Source organism: Mustela erminea, chromosome 14 (assembly GCF_009829155.1).
Source record: "Mustela erminea isolate mMusErm1 chromosome 14, mMusErm1.Pri, whole genome shotgun sequence".
Taxonomy (NCBI): Eukaryota; Metazoa; Chordata; class Mammalia; order Carnivora; family Mustelidae; genus Mustela; species Mustela erminea.
In genome coordinates this window covers 91,053,641-91,078,029 of record NC_045627.1, presented here as the reverse complement: position 1 = coordinate 91,078,029, position 24,389 = coordinate 91,053,641, and the positions used below count along the sequence as shown (strand labels likewise).

At 60.9% G+C, this 24,389-nt stretch overlaps 1 protein-coding gene across 1 annotated transcript in view; it reads left to right on the top strand.

The window, feature by feature from the left end:
- The first annotated feature begins 3,881 nt into the window (after positions 1-3,881).
- Positions 3,882-24,389, top strand: part of STK32C (serine/threonine kinase 32C) — a 69,171-nt gene continuing 48,663 nt past the window's right edge. The window contains exon 1 of the mRNA XM_032312635.1: positions 3,882-4,292. Within this exon, the coding sequence (XP_032168526.1) occupies positions 4,031-4,292 (262 nt within the window). The 5' untranslated portion in view covers positions 3,882-4,030. The remainder of the gene's footprint in view (positions 4,293-24,389) is intronic.

Here is a 24,389-nt window from a genome sequence, read left to right as displayed (position 1 = left end):
GGGGCGGGCTCTCTCTCAGGACATCCAGAAGGAAGCAGCCGGGCTACGGCCTCCATCTCCGACTTCCGGCCTCCAGTGCTGCGCGGGGATCCATTTCCAGCCCCACTTTGTGCTGCTCTGGTCAGGCAGCCCTGGGAAATGATGTGCAGACCGACGGGTTACCCTCGGAGTCTCTGCTTCAGACCTAGCACCGCGGTGGAGGGGCCCATCCCGGGCGCGGTGCGGCTCCTCCTCCGTCTCATTCTCCGGAGTCTTCGGGAGCCGGGCGGCCTCAGGACCTCCAGAACCAGCCCTGCCACCAGCAGCCAGTGGTCCCGGCACTTGAATTCCCAAGGCCCTGCCTTCCTTCCCCGGCAGCTCCAGGGCTGATGGCCCCTGGTTTCCACTTCCTGCCAGGGAGGAGGCTCGCTGTGGGCCCCGCACACGGGTGAGCGCCAGGACTGGAATCCCGTCGAGCTTCTGCTGCCCGTTTCCCGGGGCCGCTCCGGTATGCCCCCCCACCCTCCGCCAGCGAGTCAGGCAATCTGAGCGGAGTTTGATCAAAGGGCTGTTCCCGAAGATGCAGCCAAGTGTCAATGTCAGAACGGTGACCTCAGACGAAACCTACCTGAGAACTGGAGGCAGTGCTGGGTCCCAGTTACGTGACCGCTCGACTCAGTGCTTTTTTGGGCAAGTTAGAGACCAAGGCACGTTTGTGCTTGGGCTTCAGAGACTGAGCCTCGAATACAAAATTGAGCCCCAGCTGTTCTACGTTCCCTGTCTCAGGGGCACTCACTGTCCCCCAGTGACCCGGGCCCCTCCTCTGCTTACACACCGGCTTGTTCGTGCCTCGGGGCCAGCATCCTCGGCTCCAGGCCACGGGCCTTCAGAGGGCTGCTGGTGTGTGCTCAAGTTTCAGAACCCTGCCCAGCCACCCCTGAAGTGGCCCCGTTCTTGTTCACCACCCACGATCCCGGGTGCGCTCCCGCATGCTTGATGTGGTCGGCATGTTTATCTGGTATGGAGTCCTTGGAGGTACCCCGTCACGGGGACGGGACAGCTAGCCCTGAGCTAGCTTCTGTTCCTGACCAGTGTTAGCAGCAGTGGTGCCCAGGGACACTCTGTTGGCCTCACTGCCCCCTTTCCACTCACAGGTGGCCCCCGTTCCAGCCTCCCCTGAACTCCACGGTCACCTTTGTGGCTGCAACGACCTGGTCTGCCTGCAGGTGAGGCCGCGCCCAAGCTTTCTGTCTCCTGTCCCCTCTGTGCACCTGATCCAGCTTGCATATCTGATCCTTGGCCTTCCTGGGACCCTGTGCCATGGCCAGGCACAGGGGGTCTCCCGGACAGAGCCGTGGCCTGAGCCCTGAGGCCAGCTACAGGCCCCTGGTAAGAGCTGGTTCCTGCTCGTTTCTGCTGGGGCCGGTGACGGACCCACCACCCTGGGGCACAGGGGTCTCCTGAGAGGCGCTCAGTGTCTCTGAGGGGATTCTTCCCGTGTCTTGACCCTGGGGCGAGTGCCTGGTTGGGCATTTGGGGCTCTAGTTCAGTGTGCGGATGTCCGCACTCATCTCTGCTGGTCCCCTCACTGTCTTACGTTGAGCCTGGTGCCTGTGAGACAAGAGTCCCGGTCCCTTCCGGAGAAGGACTATCCATGCCCACTGCCCGCTGCCGGAGGTCGCCCTGTGGCTCCACTGCCCCTCTCACCGCCCCCCCCAGTGGCCCTGCCCCTTTGCTCCCTGTTACCTACAAGCCCTCAGGCTCTCCATGGCCTCTTTCTAAAGTCTTGTCTTAGAGCGCCTGGGTGCTGAGGTTGGTTGGGCATCTGACTTCGGCTCAGGTCACGGTCTCTAGGTCCTGCTCAGCAGGGAATCTGCTTCTCTCTCTCCCCCTGTGCCTCTCCCTATGGCTCATTCTTTCTCTCTCTCTCAAATAAATAAAATCTTTATAAAAGCTTGTCTTTTGTTCTCTAGGGGGCAAGGGGGTAGGTTATACCTTTTTATTTTGTTTCTGCCCGCTAGACGGTCTGGGAAGGAGAGGACACGAAGCACGGTCAGTCTGCAGCGGACATGCCGAGCGAGACTGCTGCGGGTTTGGGGGAATTCTGATGTGCAGCCCTGGGTGACAGGGGCTCCAAGCATAGCCCCCGCCTCACTGCCCCCCCAAACATATTTCTGCTTTTGCTCCTGCAGGATGAATTCCTGCAGGGCGCCTGCTCCGTCAGCACCCGCGACTGGCAAATCGCAACTGTGCGCGGGAGCCCTGGACCAGAGCTGCTGGCTGGAGCTCCCGGGAGGGAGGCTGAGCCCAGTCTGGGAGGCCTTTGTGTCCAGACAGGGTATGAGCAGGTGTCGGGCCAGGCAGTGGGTAGATGGTCGGTGGCACTAACCTAGGTTCTGCTCCCATCAAAGTAACTGCTCCCCTCCGGATGGCTTACCCTGCATGTCTGAGGCTGGTCTGCAGGTGGTCCCAAGTGACTCGGGCTCCCCCTTACCCAGGCCAACACTGGCCCAGAAATAAAAGATCACCTCTGCTCACATCTCATAGGTCAAGCAGGTCAAGGAGCCACACGGGAGGTGGGGTGAGCATAGCTTTCCATGAAGAGAGACCATCGTGGGAACCACCAGGACTGAGGACCGGGAGCTGGGGTGAGGGCTGCAGCCAGGAGAGGGGCTGTGAGGTCAGGGCAGAGCCCAGGGTGGCTGAAGGGCGTGCGTGGAAGGGGGATCCGCGGCGTGGGAGATCCGTAGGGACGGGGATCCGCTGTCGCCGCAGGGAAGCAGGAGGCCCTTCCAGGATTTCACCGGGCCGGGCCGGGGGCGGGAGGAAGCAACGCCAGGCTCTGGGCCTGCCTGTGGGGCAGAATTTAAGGCTTCCACAAGTGAAGCCATCACAGAAGAGATTCTTCAGTGACGAGGTCCAGCGCGCAGGGAGCCAGGGCACGCGGAAGGCGTCTCCTGGGGCCTCGGCTGTGCTGAGCGCTTTGCTCCCGCGGTTTCCCGTGGCCTCGCGAGCAGGTGCGGGGGAGGCTCACAGAGGTCAAGCCACACCTCGCGCCCCCCCGAACACGCCGCGAAGGCCGTGGAGGGCCCAGCGGTCCGCGCCGAGGCCCCTGTCGGACCCGGGCCGGGCCAGCGGTCTCTGGTCAACGCGGACGCACGGCTCCTGGGAAGGCCGGCGGCGTGTACCCGGACCAGGGGCTCCCGTTCCGGCTCGGGGTCCGGCGGCCTCACTGGCAGGACCCGGGGGACCCAGCCAGGGAGACCCCGGGAGCGCGGGTGCACGAGAGCGTGAGTGTGCGCGCGCCCGCAGCCCGGCTCCCCGCGGAGGGCCCGCCCCGCCCCGTCCCTCCCCGGGCGCAGCCGCAGGGCGCGCTGGGCATCCGGCCGGGACTACCGGCCCGCACGCGCCGACCCCAGCCCAGCCTCGGCCTCCCGCGGCCGTTTCCCCGCGCCCCTTTTCCGGCCTGGCGCGTCGGCCCCCGCTGCGCCGCAGGATAAAGTTGAAGGCCGCCCCGCATCCGGCTTCGTTCGCGAAGGCCGCGGGCGCGGGGAGACCCAAGGGGGCCCTGAGTCTCCAACGCCCTTCCCATCCCTTGGGGGTCCCCAGGATGCCCGGACGGAGTCGTGCCCGTCCCTCCCTCGCTCTTGTCTCCGCCTCCTAGTCGGTGCTGCGGCCCCAGTGTCGGTGCGGACCAGCCCCCTCCAGGTGGCCTGTGGGACCCCCAGCGCGGCGCGCCACCCCCTGCGCCTTCCCGCCGGGTCTCCTCCCCGCCCCGCCCCGCCCCGCCCCGCCCCGCCCCCGGCGCTCGGCCCCGCCCCTGCTCCGCCCCCGGCGCTCGGCCCCGCCCCGACTCCGCCCTCGGCCCCGCCCCGGCCCCACCCCCGCGCGCGGGCAGTCGGCGGCACCGGCCCCGCAGCCAGGACGGGCCAGCGCCGAGGCCGGGGCGCACGGCGAGGGCTGCCAGCCGCTCCCGCTCCCGCTCCCGCTCCGCGCACGGCGCGCGGGCCATGTCCCCGGCTCCGGCCGCGGCGCGCACCCAGGCCCGGCCATGAGGAGCGGCGCGGAGCGCAGGGGCAGCAGCGCGGCGGCGCCCCCCGGCTCGCCGCCCGCCGGCCGCGCGCGCCCCTCCGGCCCCGACGCGACCCCGGGCCCGCCGCCGCCCGCCGCCGGCCAGCCCCGGGCCCGGGACTCGGGCGATGCCCGCGCGCAGCCGCGCCCCCTGTTCCCGTGGAGCAAGTGGAAGAAGCGGATGGGCTCGTCCATGTCGGCGGCCGCGGCGCGGAGGCCGGTGTTTGACGACAAGGAGGACGGTGAGTGCGGCCGCCGGCGGGGGCCCGGGCCGCTCCGGGGCCAGCGCGGGGGCCAGCGTCGCGCTCCCAGGGGCGCCGCGGCCGCGGGATTTCCTCGTGCGGACGCCGCGACCCGCCGGGGTGGGGGTGGGGGCGTCCCGGGGCGTCTCGTTTCCGAGGAAACTCGCGGGCGGTGCGTGCGGTGCCCACGCGCGCCGGGGCTCCCGCCTGCGTCCTCCGTGTCCGGCGGCGGCGCAGCGTGCGGGAGTGGGCGGCGGCCGGCCCTGCGGGCTGAGGGTCCGTGGCCGGAGCGGTCCGGCCTTAGCTGCCCCCCGCGGCCGCGGCCGCCTGCGTTGGTGCTCCTGTCGGGGCGCGCGGCCGGTCTGCTCCGCTCCGCCGGGTGCTTCCGAAGAGAGATGCGTGCCCACAGGTGGCCCGGCCCCCGCCCTGGGAGCTCTCGGTCTGCGGAGCAGTGTGTGGTGGTCCCCGCACGGGCTCAGATGTGCGGTGGACATGGCTTTGCTTTTGTGCAGAGACCTGCCCTTTGGGGACTCCCTTTGAGAACTTCCTCTCGGGTCCTCCGGAGGGAGAGCGCCTGACCCGGACCACCCACCCGCATCTCTGGAGTGGCCTGGAGGAGGCAGGCGCCGGCAAAAGACAGTGACAGGCCACCTTGGACGTGGCAGCGACTGGCAGGGAGGGTCCACCTCTGGGGCCCTGGCCCTGGCATAAATTCACACGCAGACACACAGCTCTTTTCTACAGATGTCGTGCAGATAATTTAAATGGTATGAGGATGACACATTTGATGTTTTTTTGACATTTTCTTAAAATACTTGAAATATGCATTTTTCATCTGTAGGCAGCCTGCAAAGGTAGGGTGGGTCTTTTATAATTTTAGACCACAGCTCCACACAGGGGGCCAAGCTATTCATTCTGATAAATAATTTAAACCTGATAGGAAATCACAGCAGTACGACCGCAGGCCAGTGGTGGTGAATGTGCAGGCCATGCCCCGGGGGGGTCATCAGCACAACGGAGAGGCTGCCTTGGGCTGCCCAGGGGATGCTGGGCTGCTCAGCCTGGCCACGGTCAGTAGGGAGGGGCATCTGCGACCCGGCACGTCAGTCCAGGGTGTCCTGGGTCTGCCTGTCATTGTGTTCTGAGCTCTGGGGCAGCAGAACTCAGCGCTGTGACTGTTTCCTATGTTATGCTTTTTTGATTGAACATAAATATTCTGAGTAAAGAAAGCCCAGGGTGCATTAGGAACTGATGGGGAAGCAGACTGATGTCTAGCTTCTCTGGCTGCGTGATGAGAAAATGTCTGAGAGACGCATCCGAGTTCAGCGCTTGCTGGCGTCAGCCAAGAGCTGGCCGGTCTTGCCGTGTCTTAGCCTTGTGCTCTCCGAGGCAGAGAACGTGGAGATAGAGAAATCGATGTCGCACGCGGCTGCCTTCAGCTTTTTAACGTGCGGTTTTTCTATTTGCTCACAGTGTGTTATGGCTCAGATTTCAATGATGATTAAAAAGGCAAAAAGAGCACAGACTCTGTTGACACTGCTCACAGTCTGATTTGGGAAGTCTTCGGCACATCCCCCGCCCCTGTGTGGGCCTGCAGTAGGACGGCGGAGGCAGCAGCTGCTCCGGCCATGGGGCAGTGGGGGCTAACTCTGGCTACAGGTGCCATCAGGTACTCGCTCATCCCTGGGCACGGCGGCCACATCCCCCAACTGAACGCCCTGTTGGGACTCCTCCAGGCTTTGCGTGGTGAGACTGGGCTTAGCAGCCGTGGGCGTTGTTGGTCTAGACGGCACTTTGTCCCACGTGTGCGTGTCATGTCGGGGCGCTACGGCTCAAGCATCCGGCACAGGCTTGCGGAGGGCTGTGGGTTTATTCAGAGGAAAGGAATAGGGTTTGGGGCGGAGGAGGGAGAGTCAGGGAGGCAGGCGGCCTTCCCTGAGCCCCAGCTCCCTTCCGGGCCGGGTGTGGAGCACCCCCCCCAGCCCCTCCAGCCAGGGGTCGCGTTTCTCCTGCCACTGTCACTGTCAGGCCGGCTTGAAGAGGCCGCGGCACGGTGCTGGTGCCGGTGCGGGAGAGGAGCATTTACTGGGACTGCACAGTTGCTATGGCGACGGAAGACCTTCTGAGGGATTTTTTGGATTAAAACTCCCAATTAATATATCAAGTTCGGTATGCAGAGGAAAGGGTAGAAGAGGCGCAGTGTCACAGAGCACCAGGTAAATCCCAGCTGAGAAGTGCGGCTGTGACGGACAAGTGTCCTTGTCCCTGTCAGTCCCGCGGGGTCTAGAGCCCGCGCTTGCTTGGCGGGGCCCGGCGTGCTGTGGTCTCTGCGTCTCTGTCCCACACTGGAACCAGGGGCCCCTTTCCCCGCTCCCCTGACGCCACGCCTCCTCCGCTCCCATCTCGCGCCGACTTCTGGGAGCTGTGGATCCGAGCCTGCCCGGGGACCTGCCCTGCCTCGGCGGCCCTGCCCTGGAGCCGTGCTCCTCTGTGAGCCCTTTCGTGTCTCGAGGTCTTGGCGTCCCATGTGACGTGAGGCTGGGGGCACCCGCCCTTCTCCGCAGTCACGATCAGTGCGCAAACCCCAGTGATGTTAGCTTCCGAGTTGGGGGGCGACGAATCACCGCGAGGTTTGCTCCCCGAGAAAGGACTGGGAGTAAGGGGGCCCTGAAGGCCACATGCGGCTGGCCTAGGTCTGCTGGGTGGGCGGACAGCACGCCAGGCAGGAGGCCACCAGATTCTCAGGTCACCTTTCTTAAAATGTAAAAATAAATAAGTAAATAAACCCTTTGTTTATTCCCAATTACAGAAGCATGAAGATGTATACGTGTGCATGCTTTCCTGTTTTTCCTAAAATTGTCCTAAATAGGAAAGTCCAGATGCGTAGGGTCAGCGCCGAGACTGCGCAGTGAACGGATCAGGGAGCATCTTCCGCGGCTCTGCTCTAGGAGCGTTCTCACACTGCCAGCCGTAGAGAAACACACTTTTTTCCTTTGATGCAGAAGCGGATTGCGTCCCATACATGGTTTGGGCGTAACCTGCTTTCTCACTTAGTGGGTGCTGCCGGCATCTGCTGGATCCGAAGCATGTGCTGGCTGGGTTCACACAAGAAGCCTTCAGACCCAGCTGGGAGCTCCACTCCGTGGCCCCCTAAAACTGTGGCTGCCTGGTCCCCGCCCCCAGGAATCCCCGCTGGGGGTGGAGCTCCGCACCCCTATCTTGTCACGCTGGTGGTTCTGACCAGTGGCCAGGGCTGAGTCCCTGCCCTTCAGCCTTCCTCGGTGTAGGCTTCCTTCTCTGCTTCCTTCCTTTCCTGCTGTGGGACACTGGGGTGTTCCTACTTTCCTGAATATCACAAACAACCAAGCAATGAGCATCTCTGGGCCTTCAGGGTCCTGCAGGTGTGGATGACCTTGTCGCCCCCGAGTTTTGTCCATGGAAGGCATCTTGACACAGCTGACCTGCTAGCGTCCTTAGGAACGGTCCCTCTGTGCGCCAGGGGCTGTCCCGGGCGTGCCTTCTGTGATGGCCCCCGAGGATGTGGCTGCTGTGTGCAGGGTACCCAGACCCAGAGGGACGTGGGGGGACTGGCAGCGGACAGGGAGGGGCCCAGGTGAGGGGCACGGAGCGCAGAGCGCAGAGTGGTGGGGACGCAGAGCCAGCCATCGCCCGTTCCGGGCATGTTCAGGCTTCCCTGAACCCTCACCAGCTCTGGCTGCTAGCGATATTTTAAATTTCTAATCGTCTGGAAGGTAAAAGGATTATACGAATACTTTGAGCTTCTCTGACTACTGGTGGGACCTAGGATTTCTTTGCCTCTCACGTCGGGCGTCTGTCTCTGTGGATTACTGGCGCCCACCTGAGCCCGTGCTTCCTGCGGGGACCGTGGCGCCCCGTGTCTTTGCCCTCTTCTGGGTCTACCAAGCCGTACCCCAGATGGCCCCTCCCCACCCCTGCGCACATGTGCCGCCTGTCTTGCAGTGCTGCTAGGGTTTTGGGTACGGATGTGTTTAATTTTCACGTGGTCAGATTCATCAATAGCTTCCTTTCCGGCAGTTTCCGGCCGGGGTGTCCTGTTACTACTGTGCCGTTCCCGTTGACAAGCCTGGGTGTGCCCCTCCTGCTGCTGCGTACGTGGAAGCTTCCAGTGCGTCTGGAATGCCGTCTGGCTCCGCAGCCGGGGGTCTTCTTGCCGGGGCCCCACTTTCCGAGGTTGAGCACATTAGGCTGTTTCTACGTTGGAAATGTCCTGTGCTGCACGTTGGCTGCTGGTTTTGCTGGACCGTGAGCAGGATCTCCTCGCGCACTGCACGTCACCCCGGCCAGTGCGGGGACGAAGGCGCACCTTCTTTCTGAAACTCGCATCCGGGAAAGGCTGCCGTGCTGCGAACCTCACTGGTTCCTCGGGGTTTCTAGCAGCTTTGCTTAGCCTGGCTCGGCACCCGGCCATCGACCGGCAAGGAAGGATGGTCGGCGCCTGCGTGGTGACGTGCCCCGAGAGCTCGCAGGCCCAAGCAGGGCGTCTGGGCGCGCGCGTGGCTGGCCCCACGGTGCTGACGGGGCCCTCGTTTCTGGGCCAGTCTGGTCCTTGGTTATTAGGAGCCTGTTTCCTTCCCTCTGATGCGGCGGCGGTTTTCTGTGGGGCCCAGACTCGGGCTGACGGTGGTTCCCACCCCCTTCCCCACTGCAGGTCTCCGTCGCTGGTCAGAAGCCTGGTGGCTGCAGACTGTGGGGTCGTTACCAGCCGGCAGGAACGGTGCCGAGGCCCTTGGTGTGGTGGTGGGGATCCGGGCTCTGGCTGGGTAGGACGGCATGCGGTCCCTTGGGAAAGCCCCCTTGCGGGTCCGTCCCTGGGTTTCTGGGTCCCGGAAGTACTCAAGGTGTTTCTCTCCCCACAGCTGACAAGGCTCGTCTTAGAATGGACTCTGGACCTACTGTCACGTCAGCTCTGCATGCCTGTCCATTTGGTCGTATGTTTTAAAGTGCTAAAAATAAGCTGATTTTCTTTTAAAAATTTAACCACCCAGCTTTCTAGGCGAGAGGTAATGTCAGAATGCAGTGGGGGTCATTTTTGCTCAGGGCTTCTTTCTGGGGCTGCTGGTCTGAGAGAAGCAAAGCCGCGGAGAAGCGCTTGTTCTGCACAGGGTCAGGGCCGCCCAAGCAGGGTCTCCGGCCATCATGGGTCCCCAGGGATCGGGGGGATTCTGCTTCAGCCGGTTTGGGTGCGGTCTGGGAGTCTACGTGTCCCACCAGCCTCTGGGCGACATCCCCACTGCCTGTCCTCCAAGTCGGGAGGGCTGGGCAGATGCACAGCAGGTGCGGCTGTGGAGGGCAGGACCCCCGGGGCTTGGTGCGCAGGGCAGCGGGCGTTGGATGGGAGACCCCACACACCCTGGTGGTCCTCTGTGGACATGCTGGCTCTCGGCGTGAAGCTGCTGGGCAGGGCATGGCACCCTGTCTCTGGTTTGTCCACGAAACCACCGCACGTTCCGTGGTCTCCCTTCATTGCCCGCGAGGACCTGGCATCTTTCCTCCGACCCCCCCACCCCCGCCCTGGGGCTGCGGGTGTGAGTGCCAGCGCCAGCGGCGTGTTGCTGAGGCTTGTGCAGACACTTGTCCCAGAGCTGGCCACTTGGAGGGTGCCCAGGCACGGTGGGTCCGGCCCCAGCCCCAGCCCCAGCACGAGGGCCTCTGAGGGGCTGATGGGGACGGTCTGTCCTCCTGGGGGGCCCCGGCAGCCGCTTGGGCCCTCCTGAGAACACGTCGGTTCTTATTTCAAGGGCCTGTGCTCAGTTCCCTGACCGTAGGAAGCTCAGTCCAGTTCGACACTCACCCTCGTGAGAGACCAGACCTCCCGCCTAGTGTCGCTCCTCCTTCCTGTCCACACTGTCCTGCCCCCCTTGGAGCTACGTTCCACCACGCGTCTCTGCATGCCCGCCCCGCTGCCGTCTGCGTGTGACCACAGATCAATGTAAGGCTGTCGTGGCCGCACTTGCTCCTGGCCAACGAGCCAGCGATGGCTGGACCTTGCTGTCCCCAGCGGGCAAGTCTTCTCCCTCCCGCTCCCCATCCATTAGCGGGGATCGATCTGTCTTCCCCTGATGGCATCGCCGTGCCGAGCTCGTCTTGGGGTGTGCCCTCCCCCAAGCGGCCAGCTGGCCGGGCGCCCCACAGGACATGCTGGGCTCCTTCCCTTCCCCAGACACCGGCTGGATCCAGATGCTGAATGATTTTAACGACCAGAATTTGAGATGATTTGGGAGAAGCTGTAATTAATAAAATTATTTTTATTTTTAAAAATCTGGGATGCCTGCTTCACTAGAAAATGTTCTGTCATTGACCTAAAATCTCTTATTTTAAAAAACGAGGCAGCCGGCCGCTGTCGGTGTGGCCGAGGGCAGAGGGCAGCCGGGGCGCTCCCCCAGCTCGCCCCACTCAGCGGAGAGAAGGGCCGCCTCTCCCGGCCCACGTGTCCCCCGAGGCGACATGGAGCCCACGGACGGCCCCCAGCGCGGCGGCTCAGGCGCAGGCCCGTGTCGCTCCTGTGAAAACCCTGGGGATGTTATTTAGGTTCCAAAGCCAGGAGAGGGTGTGGGTAGGAGTCACTGTCGCCCCCCATTTATTAAAAATAGGAGCTGAGTACATTCACTTTCTCACAGTGATTTAGAAAGTTGACTTTAGAAAGGTCTCTGCTTTCGGAATTCACATCATGACTCCTCGTGCTTTGCATGCACAAGGCAGAACTTGTGGCAAAAGCAAGAAATAGACGAGTCTGTCATTTCTTTCTGTCACTGCAGCAGGCTCGGCGCGGTCGCTCGCGCCCATCCCAGCGTGGGTTTCCTTTGTCCTTGCCTGCGGCGAGGCGGGGTCTGCTGTGCACCCGGGGCTCCGCGTCCAGGCCCCTCGCCTCCCCCGGCACCTGGCCGGCCTGTGTCCTTCCCTCCAGCTGCCTGCGGGGGGCTGGGCGGGCAGGGTCTCCGCACCCTTAGATTTTCCTGGTGATGAACCGCCCTGAAACCTGGTGACACAGCAACCCCGTTCTAGTCTGTCATGACGGTGGGGGGCGGGGGGCGGGTGTCCCTGCTGCCCGTGATGCCTGCAGAGCCAGGACCCCGCGGCGGTGTCCTCGGCCCCCAGCGTGGGTCCTCACTCCCGGCACCCCGGGTCACGTCCCCGGGGCTCTGGTTCCCGCTGTCCGCTCTGTCGTCTCTTCCCGTCTCTGTCACTTACCCCTCGCGTCTCTGTGAGCCCTTAGGCTGGGAGTGGCTCCCCCGGTGCCTGTGGCTCAGGGTCCCCCTGTGGTCCCCGTGCGGCTGTCAGCTCTGGCCACAGCTCGGGGCGGGGGGGTCCTGCTCCCAGGCCAGGTCCCCACCACAGGGCTCTCCATGGAGCTGCTTGCGTGGCCTCACGCGGTGTTGGCCAGCCTCTCCACGAGCCAGGATACAGAGGAGGAAGCCTGGGTGCCTTCTCGGACCCAGACTCCACGGTCCTGTGTGGTCACCCCCCCGGCCCCCGCAGGCCGCGGGTCTCCAGCCAGCCGCCGAGCCCAGCCCACACTCAAGGGGGTCAGGTTCCACCCTTCGAAGCGAATGTCAAAGACTGTGTGGGCATATTTTAAACCAGCAGCTGTCCTCCGTGGTCTTGGGGCTTCTCCGTGTCCACTGGGCTCCTCAGTGGGGCAGTGGGACTTCCTCCCGCCACGCCAGGTGCGCTGAGGCCGAGGCACGGGAGAGGCGTGGACGGGCACCGTGGCGCTTCCACCACACTCTGCGGCTGCAGCGGGTCTCTGGCCCAGCTCAGGTTCAGACGAGGGGACGCGCAGCACCAAGACTCTGCCCCTGGGGGTGGCTGGCCGGGGCTGGCTTTCAGATGGAGTGGGATGGGGCAGGGGAGGGGATGGGGCAGGGGAGGGGATGGGGCAGGGGAGGGGGCAGGGGAGGGCCAGGATGAACTCGAAGCCCCCTGGTATCCGGCCGGCCTCTCCGGACATCAGGACCGCTGCCTCACACCTGCCCTCGCTCTGGGCCACCTCGAACCTGGGGCCGCATGGGATGCCGGTGTGGCCAAGGGAGGACCCAGCAGCACCTGTGCAGCGGTCGCTGTTTCCGAGTCCCTGAAAACCCTGGGCCGCACACAGCTGGGTTCAGGCCTCTGAGGGGAAACACAGGGGCCCAAGAAGCCTGGAGGCTGTAAACCTCTGTCCCCACCTAGTTATGGCCACTCTGCCGGCCAGTCACCAGCATCCTGGCTTCCAAGGCCCCTGTGCTCCGGGGGCCCCCCCCGTGGCTGTCCTCGGCCATGTCTGTTTGTGTTGGCCCAATTCCTGTGTTTTCTTTTTCTTCAAGAATCAAGGTCATCTTGTGTTTCTGAAGTTGCATTTTAGCTTCTCGGGCAGAAAGGATGGTTTGCAAAGTTAGCACGTGACAGAGAGTGGGGTACAGGGACACAGGAAGGGCGGGCATCACAAAGACAGGGAGCTCTGTCCCCTCGTGTGACCCGCGTGCCGGCGCTAGGGGGTCCTGTGGTGGCGTTTGGCCGTTGGAAAACCCAGGGCGGGCCTGCCGGTCCTGTGGGCGCTCGGGGCAGCAGGCGGGGCTGGTACCGGGCGGGCGGGCTGCGGCGGGGAGGCGGGCTGTGGGGCTCACAGGGGAACTGGCTGCAAAGGGAGACTGCAGGCCTGGGGGGCGGGGGCGTCTCTGTGTTTCTTTCCAAGGGCATGCTGTTGAACTGGGAGCTGGACCGTGGAGTCCCCAGTGATTTGGATCCTGTGCCCTTTACCCAGAGCCTGCGACAATCAGAAGGCCCCAAAGTGAGCGGCTGAAGCCCCCCAGAAGTCGACGGTGCAGACGCCAAGGCAGGGGCCGTGGGGACGGAGCCCGCAGGATGCACTCCGTGGTGGGGCCCCCTCCCGGCCCACATGGGCCCTGGCTGCCACTCCCGGCCTGCCTCCCTGCTGACCCAGCTCCTTTCCAGGCCCACCGTGCTCAGGGACTCAGGGAGGGCGTGACCAGCGATCCCGCCTCCCCGTGCTGACCACGCCCTGGCCCCCGCCAGCTGAGTGTGAGCCTGTGGCCCCTGTGTGCTGAGCGCGTCCCCGTGGCCCCCGCGAGCTGAGTGTGACCCCGTGGCCGCCAACCAGGCTGGTGATTAACAGCCTCCCGTTACCCTCAGACGTGTCCCGCTTCGGGTGATGGATTATGTGTTGCTCACCCAGCCGGCAGGCGCTGTTGTCAGGATGATCCTTTCTTTCTTATTTTCTTTTCTCTCTCTCTCTCTCTTTTTTTTTAACTTTATAGCTTTTTATTATATAATGAAAAGTGACAAGAAAAAATAGGAAATTCAGTGTCTTATGTAATCTCGGCACTGAGACCACAGCCCCGTGCGTCCATCCGCCGCCTCCCGGCCGCGCTCCCATACCCAGAGCATGTGCAGCTTTTTTGAAAACTTCCTCCTTATGAACTTATTCTAGAACCTTGTAGGCCTAGAGCCAAGTCGGGAAAGCAGAGCAGCGAGTCCCTGTGCTGTTTCCAAGGAGGGCCCTGCGTCCCTGTGGCACGTCAGGGAGCCCCGCTGGTCGAGCCTGCGGTGACAGGTCGCATCCTAGCCAGGTCTCGTCGGTGACACAGACCCGCAGAGCAGGTGCACGGGCGCACGTGTGCACGTGTGTCGGGGCATTTATTGTGAGGCGTCGGCTGCTCCCGCAGCCAGGGAGGCCCACAGGCATCGGTTGACTATCTGCAGTCCTCGGGTCCAGCGAGGCGAGGGCAGCGCTCTGTCGGTGGGCTGCGCGGAGCCATCCCCAAGGTGAGGCAGGAACGAAGGGAGAAGCCTCCGCCCTCCTCCATCGGGGCCTTGGTGGACAGCCTGATGCCTACCCTTGCTGGGCTGGGGTTTTGCTTGACTGAATCCGCAGATGCCGGTGCTCACTTCACCTGGAAACACCCCGGACGCATGCAGGATAGTGTGTGATCCAGGCGCCTTGGCTAGTCAGGTTCACACATAGAATTAACAGTCACGACCGAGTGAAGCTCACAGTTCATTCAGATTCCAGTGTTTACTTACTATCCCTCTCCTGTGCCAGGCCCCCCGTGGTCTCTCCTGACATTCCTTGGGCCACGACGGTGTCTCAGCCTGTCCCTGTTTTTGATGACCTTGACGGTTTTGAGGATGACTGGTCGGGTGCTTTGTAGGGTTTGTCTGCGGTTCTCCCGGTGGTTACGCCGGGGTCTCAGAAAAAGCACTGGGGTCCTACCGCAGCAGGTCCGTCTGGTCCCTGCATGTGTTGACCTTGACCCCCCGGGCTGAGGCTGCTTTTCAGGAGTCTCCCCTGTTGGGGGTCTGTCCTGTCCCCTGCACGCTGACCTTTGGGGAGGACGTCACCATGCACACCGACCGCGGATGGGTGTCACACTCCACTCCATGACAGAGGCCTCGATGTGATCTGGAATTTTGCGAAGATCTGTCTTCTCCCCACACACACACCACTACACTGCCCTTCGGGTCATAATCCAGTGCGGCTCTGTTCTGTTCTCCTCTCTTATTCCAGCGTGGGCCCCCGGGAGCTCTTCAGTGGGCCCCCGTCCTCGGCATACCCCCATGGCTGCAGCCTTTGGAGCGCTTCCTTCCTTCTGGCACAATAGGTAGGTCCCCAGCCCAGCCCTTGGCTCAGCCAGCTCTCCGGGGAGCCCCGGTCCTTCTGTCAGGGAAGGATCTGTTGGGACCCAGGGCCTGGGCTCCTGGGAAAGCACAGTCTGAGCTCCTCACGCCCTGTCGCCACGAGCTGTGTTCAGAGTGCCGCTCTCTGACGGCCGCACGCAGAGGGAGCGTCCGTTCACACAGCTGCTCTGGAAACTGCTCGCAGGCCCTGTGGGAGCCGCACACTCACACGTGCTCCACGGCAGAGAGAGGGCAGCCCTCACGTCCAGAGCCAGTGTGGACCCGCTGCCCCAACCCCCACGGGTGCCCCTGCCCCTCGCCCAAACCTATGACCCGTTCTTTCAAGCAACCTCGTTCAAGCACCCTCGTGCTGAGATGCCCCAGACCCCCAGCAGTACGAGAAACAGGGACCCCAGCCTGGTCAGCCTTAGACCATATCCGCCGTCTTTGACTGGGGGGCAGCACTGAACCTACAACCCGGCATTGTATTGCTAGGAACAGACCCAGCAGAATGCCCGCGTCTCTGCCCTCCCCGCCCGACGTCTGGAGGCTCTGGGATGGCAGGAGGAGCTGTCCATGGGGCCGGTGCTGACGGGAGGACGTGGGGCCTGCAGGCCCGGCTCGGGGGCGCCAGGGCTGAGCCCCAGTACGTGTTGTGCTCAGTCCACGCTTCATAGCTGCTGGCTGTTTGTGCCACAGGCTCCTGAGGTGGGCCGGGCTGAGCCCTGTGTCCTTGTGTCCCTGGGGGTCCCGTGGGGCCAGGTGTCCTGAGTGCTTTCCACATGTGTCTGTGGAGCGAACAAACGGCGTGCGGCGTTTCTCCCGTGCCGAGACTGCTCTGCTTGAGGCCGTGTCTCTGTTGCTCCCGTTTCCAGCAAGACCGCCCAGGACTGCTTTGTCCTTGCAGTGTCCAGCCCTCCCGCGAGCCCGCAGCCCCACGCTCTGGGGAAGGTCTCCTCCACGTGGCTGAGCATAATATCCAGTCTTCAGCCCTCCTCGTCCCTGGCCCATGGCAGCCCCGGGCATGCTGAACCCCTCCTAGGTCCCTCCAAGACCCCTCCCTTCATGTGGTTTCCCGGACACCATCCTCCAGGCTTCTTCCCGGCCCCTTGGCCGGTCCTTCTTTCTCGACTCTGTCTTGCTACACTCACGCATTGGCCGCCTCAAATGTCGTCCATATGCCGACTCCCAAATTTATATCTCCAGCCGGACCTGCCTCCCACGTCGCAGACTTTTCCGTCCAGTCTCCGACTCGACACCACCACTTGTGTTTCTCGTACTCTCACGTTCGGCCCCTCCAGATTCAAGCTCTGTTGCCCCAAGGGTTCGACCCCTCCTTGGGGCCACACATCCTCCCCAGGCTCCTCATGTTCCCAACCCACGAGTCTGACCACAGCCCCTGCTGTGTGGCACCCTGACCAGGCCCTCCATGCCCGCTGCCCCGCCCCTGCTCCCTGTGGCCACCAGCCCTTTGAACGGCATTTCTGTCTCTGGCTTGCGTGCATCTGAGCCAGCAGTACGGCTCATCTGTTGCTTCTGGAAAGCATTCGTGTCCCTTGAGAAGGTAGGTCCTGGCTCTGGGGGACCAGGCACAGGGCGATCCTGGTTCCCCAGCCGGCAGCAGCAGGACCCTCGTGGCGGCCAGACCCTGGCTTCTGATCTTGACCACTCTGTCCCGTCTTCTCTGGCGGCAGCTTTCTGTTCCGGGCTGTCAGAGCCGCAAGGTCAAGTCGTCTGGTCCCTCAGAATGGCAGGTCCAGGAAGCCGGGCTCTAGGATGCATCCCGGCAGGGGTTGCAGTGGGCGGGGGTGGGGGGCTGCCCCAGCTGCTGGAAGGAGACGTAGGGGACTGACCGCACTTGCCTTTGGGCCACGTGTCATGGATGAATTTCGGCAGAGGCAGGTGCAAGTGTCCCCAAAGCACTTTCCCTGAATTCGCCTGGAAGCACTGTGTGTGGGTGGGTTATGAAACGCCCATCTGACAGGAGCCGGGAACCCAGCTGATGAGCAGGTGTGAGCCTCGTGTCCAGGCCCACGGTCGCCACTCTCCGTGGAGGGTCCTGGCACCTCCTGGGCACCTCCATGGCACATAGAAGGCTTCAGGGCCTCAGCAGGGTGTGGTTCGGCCCACGGGGTCCCCTGGATGTCCTCAGGCTGAGCCAGGGGCTGCCTTGCACTGGGTGGGGCAGGGGGCCTCTTGAAGCCAGGCTGGCTCTGTAGCGTGGGCGTCAGGACCCGGACCGTTCCGTGTGGTGGGGGTGGTCCTCTGCCCACAGGGCATTAGTGGCATCTGGGCCTCCACACATGGGTCCAGCGGCAGACCCCTTTCCTCCTCTGTGGCTGTCAGTCAGACATCCAGCACTGCTGCCTGTGTCCCAGGGTAACACCGCCCCGAGCTGAGAACCACTGCACTCACTGGTGGGTGCACCGAGCCATGATTTTTCTGAGGCCACCGGCTGGGAAGTGCCATCGAGGCACGGCTGAAGGTTGGTGTTTCTCCCAGAGCATCTCTAGGGGTCCCTGGTGCTGGGGCTGGCAGGACGTACTTCTGCATGTGCGAGCACGTGTGGGCCTTGCAAATCTGGAAGAGACCTGCTTGCTGCGCAAGGTTCAGGGCTGTGCCTGCCCCGGCCGCCCACTCCACGGGGACATCGCCTCCCTGTGGAGGTAGGAGGTGTGAGGCCTGGTGTGCCGGACTTTGCCGCGGCGGCCTTTGGAGGGAGCCGTCCGGGATGCTCTCGCTCCTTCTGTCTCTAAGAAGCAGCTGGAATGGCTGAGGGCCTGGAGGAGTTTTGTCTTTGCAGGACCCCAAGGGCCCCCGCAGAGGGAGCCTTGGAAAGGCCCAGGGCTGAAGAAGCTGGGACTCTGGGGAGGGCGAGACCCGCCTGCCTGCCGCGGCCCGCGTCTATCTGCGGCAGGAGGTTAGGATAGGCTGTCTCGTGCACACAGGTGGATGTGGAGGCTGTGCCAACCACGTCCAGAAGCTCCATTGGCCTGGAGTCTCCAGCAGTGGGCCTGGGGGCTGTGCCAGGGGGCTGGGAGACACGGTTTGGGCGGCACGCCTCACTTCACGGGACACAGGGCCCTCAGTCCTTGGGAAGCTGAGCTCCCCCCTTGTGGTATGACACGCGTGTGTAGACCCACGTGTGCAGTCTTAGAGTGAGAGCAGCCCAGACAGCTGAGGGGACCCTGGAAGCCCGGAGCTAGGCGGGGCCACCTGGCTTTGGACCTGCGTGGGCATGTCGAGTGGAATCCAAAAGACCTTTACAAAATGATCTTAAATTCCTTTTAATTAAAGAAATGCCGTGCCCCAGAGAGCGAGACTTGGCTCATCTGCAGACCGAGTTAATAGAAAGGTCCCGAGAGGCTCCGTTAATTACACGATCTCACAGGATCTCCGCTCCTGACGCGGTTCCCACTGCTGTCACCTTAGTGAGCAGATAACACCCCGCGGCGGGCAGAGCCGCCCTCTGTGAGGGAGAGGCGTGGGAGGAATGAGGTAGGAGCCCGTGGTCCAGCGCCCAGGGACAGTGGTGCGCCTGTCCCTGGGCCCTGGGGGCGCCTGCCAGCAGCCCAGGCCTCCGACCGTTGGGGCACCACACGTGGGATGTGGGCACGGCTGTGGGTTCGGGACTTGAGGGGCTCTTGGTTTCCGGGGAGCTCGTGGAAGCCAGCCTCCCAGATGGCAGTACCAGCAACCTGGCCAAGGAGACTGGCTTTCTGTTCAGAGATGATGCCCTTGCACATGAGTGTGGGTCTGTGTGTGTGCACACGCGTGTGTCTGTGCGTGTGCACGAGTGCACACACATGCCGCGTAGACAGAGACCCGTCCGTAGGAGTTTCCTATCATGGGAGTGTGCGTCTTTCTCCAGCTCTCAGAATGCCACGAGGGCACGGCTGCGTTGTCTTCACCCTGGGCTCCCCAGCACCTCACACATAGTAGGTGCTCAATAAAGGCTCATTGCATTTAACTAAGCTGGGTGGAAAGAGGAAATGAGTTGATGCAGAATTAGCCCAGCCCCAGCCAGGATCTTTCTGACCAGACGGTCATCACTCATGCCGGGTCTCCTTTCAGGGACTGAAATGGGCAGGGGCAGTCGGGGCCCAGACCCCTTCTCTCTGGCTGGGCCCTGGAGTGCTCGTGGGGTCCAGGCTGAAGGTGTTTGCTGGCCCGCAGGGTGGCCGCCTGGTATCTTAAAGGCCCTGCAGGAACTCTCCAGCAGGCACGGCCAGATCTAATTGTCATGGAGAGCCGTACAATTATCAGGAAAATCATGCTTCTTACAGTGGCAGATGATGGGTTCCGAAAGTGATGAACACAGAGAGATTTTGGTGTGAGGAACATTTGTGTTCCTCTGATGACTAACGATACGGTGACTTTTCATTTGCTGATTGGCCACTTGTGAGCTTAGTGTGCGAAGTGTCTGTTCGAGCCCTTGCCTTCTCCCGATCGTGTGTGTGCGTGTGTGTGTGTGCGCACCACTCACACGGAATTCTGCGTGAACGCCGAGCTCCTCAGAAGGAGTTCTGTGGACGTCCCGGGTTCCGGCCTTCTGATGGGCGCCTTGATGTCCTTTCTCCCAGTCTGTGCCCGGCCTGGTCTTTCTCCCGGTGTTCTGTTCTGACGAGCAGCTCTTCCACGTCTGCTCTGAAATCTTTGTCTACCTTACAGTCAAGTGGAGGTCTAGGACCAATTCCACATTCATTTTTGTGCAGAGCACGAGGTAGGATGTTTATTTAATTTTCCCATGTGGATACCCAGTTATTCCAGTGCCGTCCCTTGAAAGACTTTCTTTTCCTCACTGGGTCACTTTGGTGCCTTTGTCAAAAGTCTGTTGATCTCCGTGTGTGAGTCTGTTTCTGGGGTCTCGTTTTGTCTTTCCTTACACCAGTGATACGCTGTCTTTGCTATGATGATGTTACAGTACAGTGAAGTACTGCACAGTACAAGTCAGTCAAGTACGTCTTCCAACTTTGTTCATTTCCCAAAATCATTTTGAGGATTCTGTATCCTTTGTATATCCATATAAATTTTAAATCAGCTTGCCACTTGCTACAAAAAAAAGTCTGCTGAGATTTTGTTGGGGCTATGTTAAATCCGTGTACCAATTATAGGGAAAATGGGCATCTTACCAATACCGTGTCCCCCGATCCATGAACACGGTATATCTGATCTGGTGTAGTCGCTCTCCGCGATGGGTCACAGTGCGCAGTACAGACAGTACACAGTGTGCAGGTCCTGTTTATCTTTCACTAATTTTATTTCCAAGCATTTTGTGTTTATTTGATGTTATCATAAGCGGCATTATTTTTTATAGTTTTTAGGTTTATTACTGGCACTTAGAAATACAGTTTATTTTTAAGTTCAGTTTTCTGAATTTACGTAAAGTAAAATTTATCTTTTTAAGGATGTTGTTCAACGACTTTTGACAAATACATACAGTCACGCAACCAGCACTCAGTCCAGTGGGGAATATTTCTGGCACCCCAGAGTTCCTCATTCCTGCGGTTAATCCAGGTCTGTGAGCGGCTGGCGTGTGGGAGCCAGGGCTGTGCGTCTGATCCCTGTCCAGTTCTTAAAGGACATTTTGGAAAATAAGTTCTTAATTTTGGTGAAGTCAAAATTTCTTCCTGTATAGTTTGCTCCTTATTTTTATGTATTATTTTGTACTTTCTTTTCTTTTCTTTCTTTCTTTTTTTTTTTTTTTAAGATTTTATCCACTTATTTTGACAGAGAGGGACTTAGCGAGAGAGGGAACACAAGGAGGGGAGAGGCAGAGGGAGAAGCAGGCTCCCCACTGAGCAGGGAGCCGGACGTGGGGCTCGATCCCAGGACCCCGGGAATCTCACCTGAGCTGAAGGCAGACGGTTAATGACTGAGCCACCCAGGCACCCTAGTTTGCTCTTCTTTTGTGTTTTCTAGGAAATATCTGCCCAATTCCTGGTCACAAAGATTTTTCTCCTTTTTTTCCCTAGGATCTGGACAGCTTTATCTGCTAATCTTCATTCACGTTCTGTTTCATGTTGGCTTTCGTGTTGGTAAGAAGTAAGGGTGGAGGTTCCTTCCTTCCCCTCTCCCTTCTCTTATCTGTCTTCCTTCCTCCCTCTCTCCGCCCTCCCCCTTGCCTCTCTTCCTCCTCCTCCCCTGCTCCTTCTGCAGTGGCATGTCTCTCTGGTCTTCTCACCGACGCCGGCCGTACTGGCCACTGCGGCATCTGGGAAGCAGATGTGCTCACCCTCCAGCTTTCTGCTTCTTTCTCAAAATTGTTTTGACTCTTCTGGATTCTTTGGCTTTCCACAAACACGTTAGAAACTGTTCGTCAGTTCCCAAAATACGCTGGCCGTGACACTGACTGAGATTGCGCTGAGACCATCCGTGGTTCGGGGAGAACGGGCCTCTTAGACTTCTGAATCTTCCAGAACATGAACGTGGCAGCTTGCACTGCCCATCCCGGTCCTGGCTCTCTGCTGGGTTTCGTACGTTCCGTGCAGAACCTTCTGCTGAGTGTGTCCCTGCACACTCGCCGTGTAAAACAATGAGGCGTTAGAGGCAGACGCAGCACAGAGGAGTCGGCACTGACCTGGGAAGGCAGCCGTGCCACCGTGAGCCCCACAACAAGCCCAAGCGGGAGGGGCCCCTGGGGAGCCAGAGAAGCAGGAGGAGGGTGGGCGGAGACGGGTCCACTCTCTGTGCTCACGCAGTCAAGTCAAGAACAACCCCGTCGTGCTCGTCCACCGCCGCGACGGTACGAAGCCCCCGGCTCGCGTGCAGGCCTCCGACAGCCCCCGCAGCCCCGTGCTGGAGGGTGGGGCCGAGTCCCTGAGAGCAGCAGGTGCCGTCGGCGAGGACTGCCGCATCTCCACGGTGTTCTGCGCGGGGACTCGGCTGTCGTGGTCCTACAGAACTCGCTCACTGCTGAGTAGGACCCTCCTCCCCCAGAACCCCCTCCCTCATTCTGCGAAGACTCGCCTTTGTGACGGGAATGGAGAAGTCCTGTTTTTTTCTAATAACAATAATAATAATGATAATAAACTTAAAAAACTGTTGCATATCAACTCTACCCTAAAACCTTATCGACCTCACCATTCTAGTATTTCATCGGTGGATTTCCTCAGATTTTGCGCGTCAGGATCATGTCATCTGTGAACGTCTCTTCTGTTCCCCCCTTTCTAGAACTTTCTCTGCCTTAGCGCAGGCTCTGGGATCTCAGTGGAAGTGAGAGAGCAGACTCCCGGCTCCTGACCTTGGGGAGGGCGCTCCGTACCGCGCCGGCCAGGGCCTGTCTGCTGCGCTTTTGCAAAGATGCCCTTAACAGGCTGAGGAAGTCTCTCTTCCTCATGTGGTGGGATCTTTGTTTTAAATCATTAACGATGTTGAATTTTGTCAAGTGCTTTTCCTCATTCTGTGCGGGTGGTCCCATGATTTTCCTCCTTTATTTGCCACTGAGCTGACTTACGCTGTGTTTGAACAGAATCCCAGTCTTGGGTCACTAAGTTGGGCTTTAATTATTATCGAATTCAGTTTGCTCACATGTCTTCAGGGATTCCTATGTCCACGTTGGTCCAGATTTTATTTTCCTGAGACGCCATCGTCTGGTTCTGGGGTCGTGTCTACACGGGTTTCAGAAACGGTTGGAGGGACTCCTTCCGCCTGTTTTCCAAGGGAGTTTGCGTGAGTTTCTGCAGTGTTTGCTCACGCTCTCCCGCGAGGCCGTCTGAGCCCAGCATTTTCTTGGTGGGGAGATCTTAACGACCAACTCAGTTTCTGTAGTAGACGTGGGGCATGTGCACTTTCCATTAATTCCCATGTTAGGTTTGGTGATTGTTGTCTTTCGAGGATTGGCATTTGCCCACTTGGGCTGAGTTGTTGACTTTACTGGCATAAAGTTGTCCTTTTCCTGCGAACGTCTGCAGGGACACCTCCCTTCTGTTCCCGATGTTTTATGTTTTCTGTGTGACCAGGAGAGGAAGGAGAAAACCTCCAGCCCTGCCCATCAGTCTCTTCCTGTTGTTCTGTCTGGTTTGGCCTCCCAGTTTTGCTGCCGGGCGCCTGTGTGTCTGTCTGCTCGACGGCTGGACCGTGGCCGTTGTGAAACGTCTCTGTCTATCCCCGGTGACACTCCGTGGCCTAAAGTCCACTTTGATATTAGCTTTCTTTTGGTTAGTATTTGCAGGAGATGTTTACTCTCACCTCATCTAGGAAGTAGCTCTGCTTTTTTTTTTTTTAAGATTTTATTTATTTGGCACAGAGAAAGCGAGTGAGCACAAGCAGGGGGAGCAGCGGGAGAGGGAGAAGCAGGCTCCCCGCTGGGCAGGGAGCCCGATACGGGGCTGGATCCCAGGAGCCCGGGATCACCCCTGAGCCCAAGGCAGAGGCTCAACCCACTGAGCCACCCAGGCGCCCCTAATGTCAGCTTTTCAACTGGACTGTTACTCCGTTTACTCTCACGTAAGCGTTGGCATGTTTGGGTTTAAGCCTACAGTCGCACTGTTTTTTCTGTTTTTCTTCCCCCCATCTATTAGTTGTTTACGCTGCTTCTCAATTCCCACGTGTCAGAGGTAAGAGGGGGTCTTGTTTGCTGCACGCCCCAGCACCTCGGGTCTGGGACTGTGCCCTGAAGGCGGCCCTGGTCTCAGGGATGCAGCCCCCGAGTGGCAGCCCTCTAGGACTATTTATCTGGATGGCAAAGGCCCATATGGTCAGTGTCTGCCGGCGACGGCTCTGAGCCTGCGTCTTCCCATGCTCTGCACTGTGAGCTGCCGCCTCCTGCCCCCCCGGGCCTCCCCGTAGTCTGCAAACCCCACGTGCGTTCTGGGTGGTCTCAGGCCTAGTTGGATCCTCGTCTCCTTCTGGAGGCTGCGTGCCTATGTCGGGGGGATGCCCCCTTCAGCGGGCCTGCAGAGGCCTCAGCAGCACGTCCCAGGATGCGGAGGATCTGTGACCAGAGGGGCACGCTCTGTGCCGTGCGCACGTTCGTCTGTCCCGGCCCGTTTCCTCTGGCACTCGGGAGATGGCCGTGCCCCTCCTCTCCCTGGGGACCCCTGGCCTCTGGATGGGGTGGGGGCTGGGACAGCCTTGGAGTGCGCGGGGAGAAGTGGGAGCCATCTGGGCCCGTAGGGCGAAGAGGTGGGAGGTGACCGCTGGCGGTTTCTGTGCAGCCTACAGCCGTCGTGGGCTTACTCCACTCCTTGTGGCGCTGGGTCATCTCCGTGGCAGCCTCGGTCTGCACCCCACCCCCTGCTCCAGGGCCACCGGCTCTGCAGCAGACGCTGGGACCACGAAAGCCAGCCAGATGCTCCCAGCTCCTGCAGCTGCTGCGGAGACTGTCGTACCCCAGACGCCACCCGGATCCGTTCAGGTCGCTAACCGCGCCCTCGCCCGCTCCCTCCGTGTCCGGCCTCAGCCCCGGGCCCAGGACATGGGTATGTGGGCCTTGCGGCA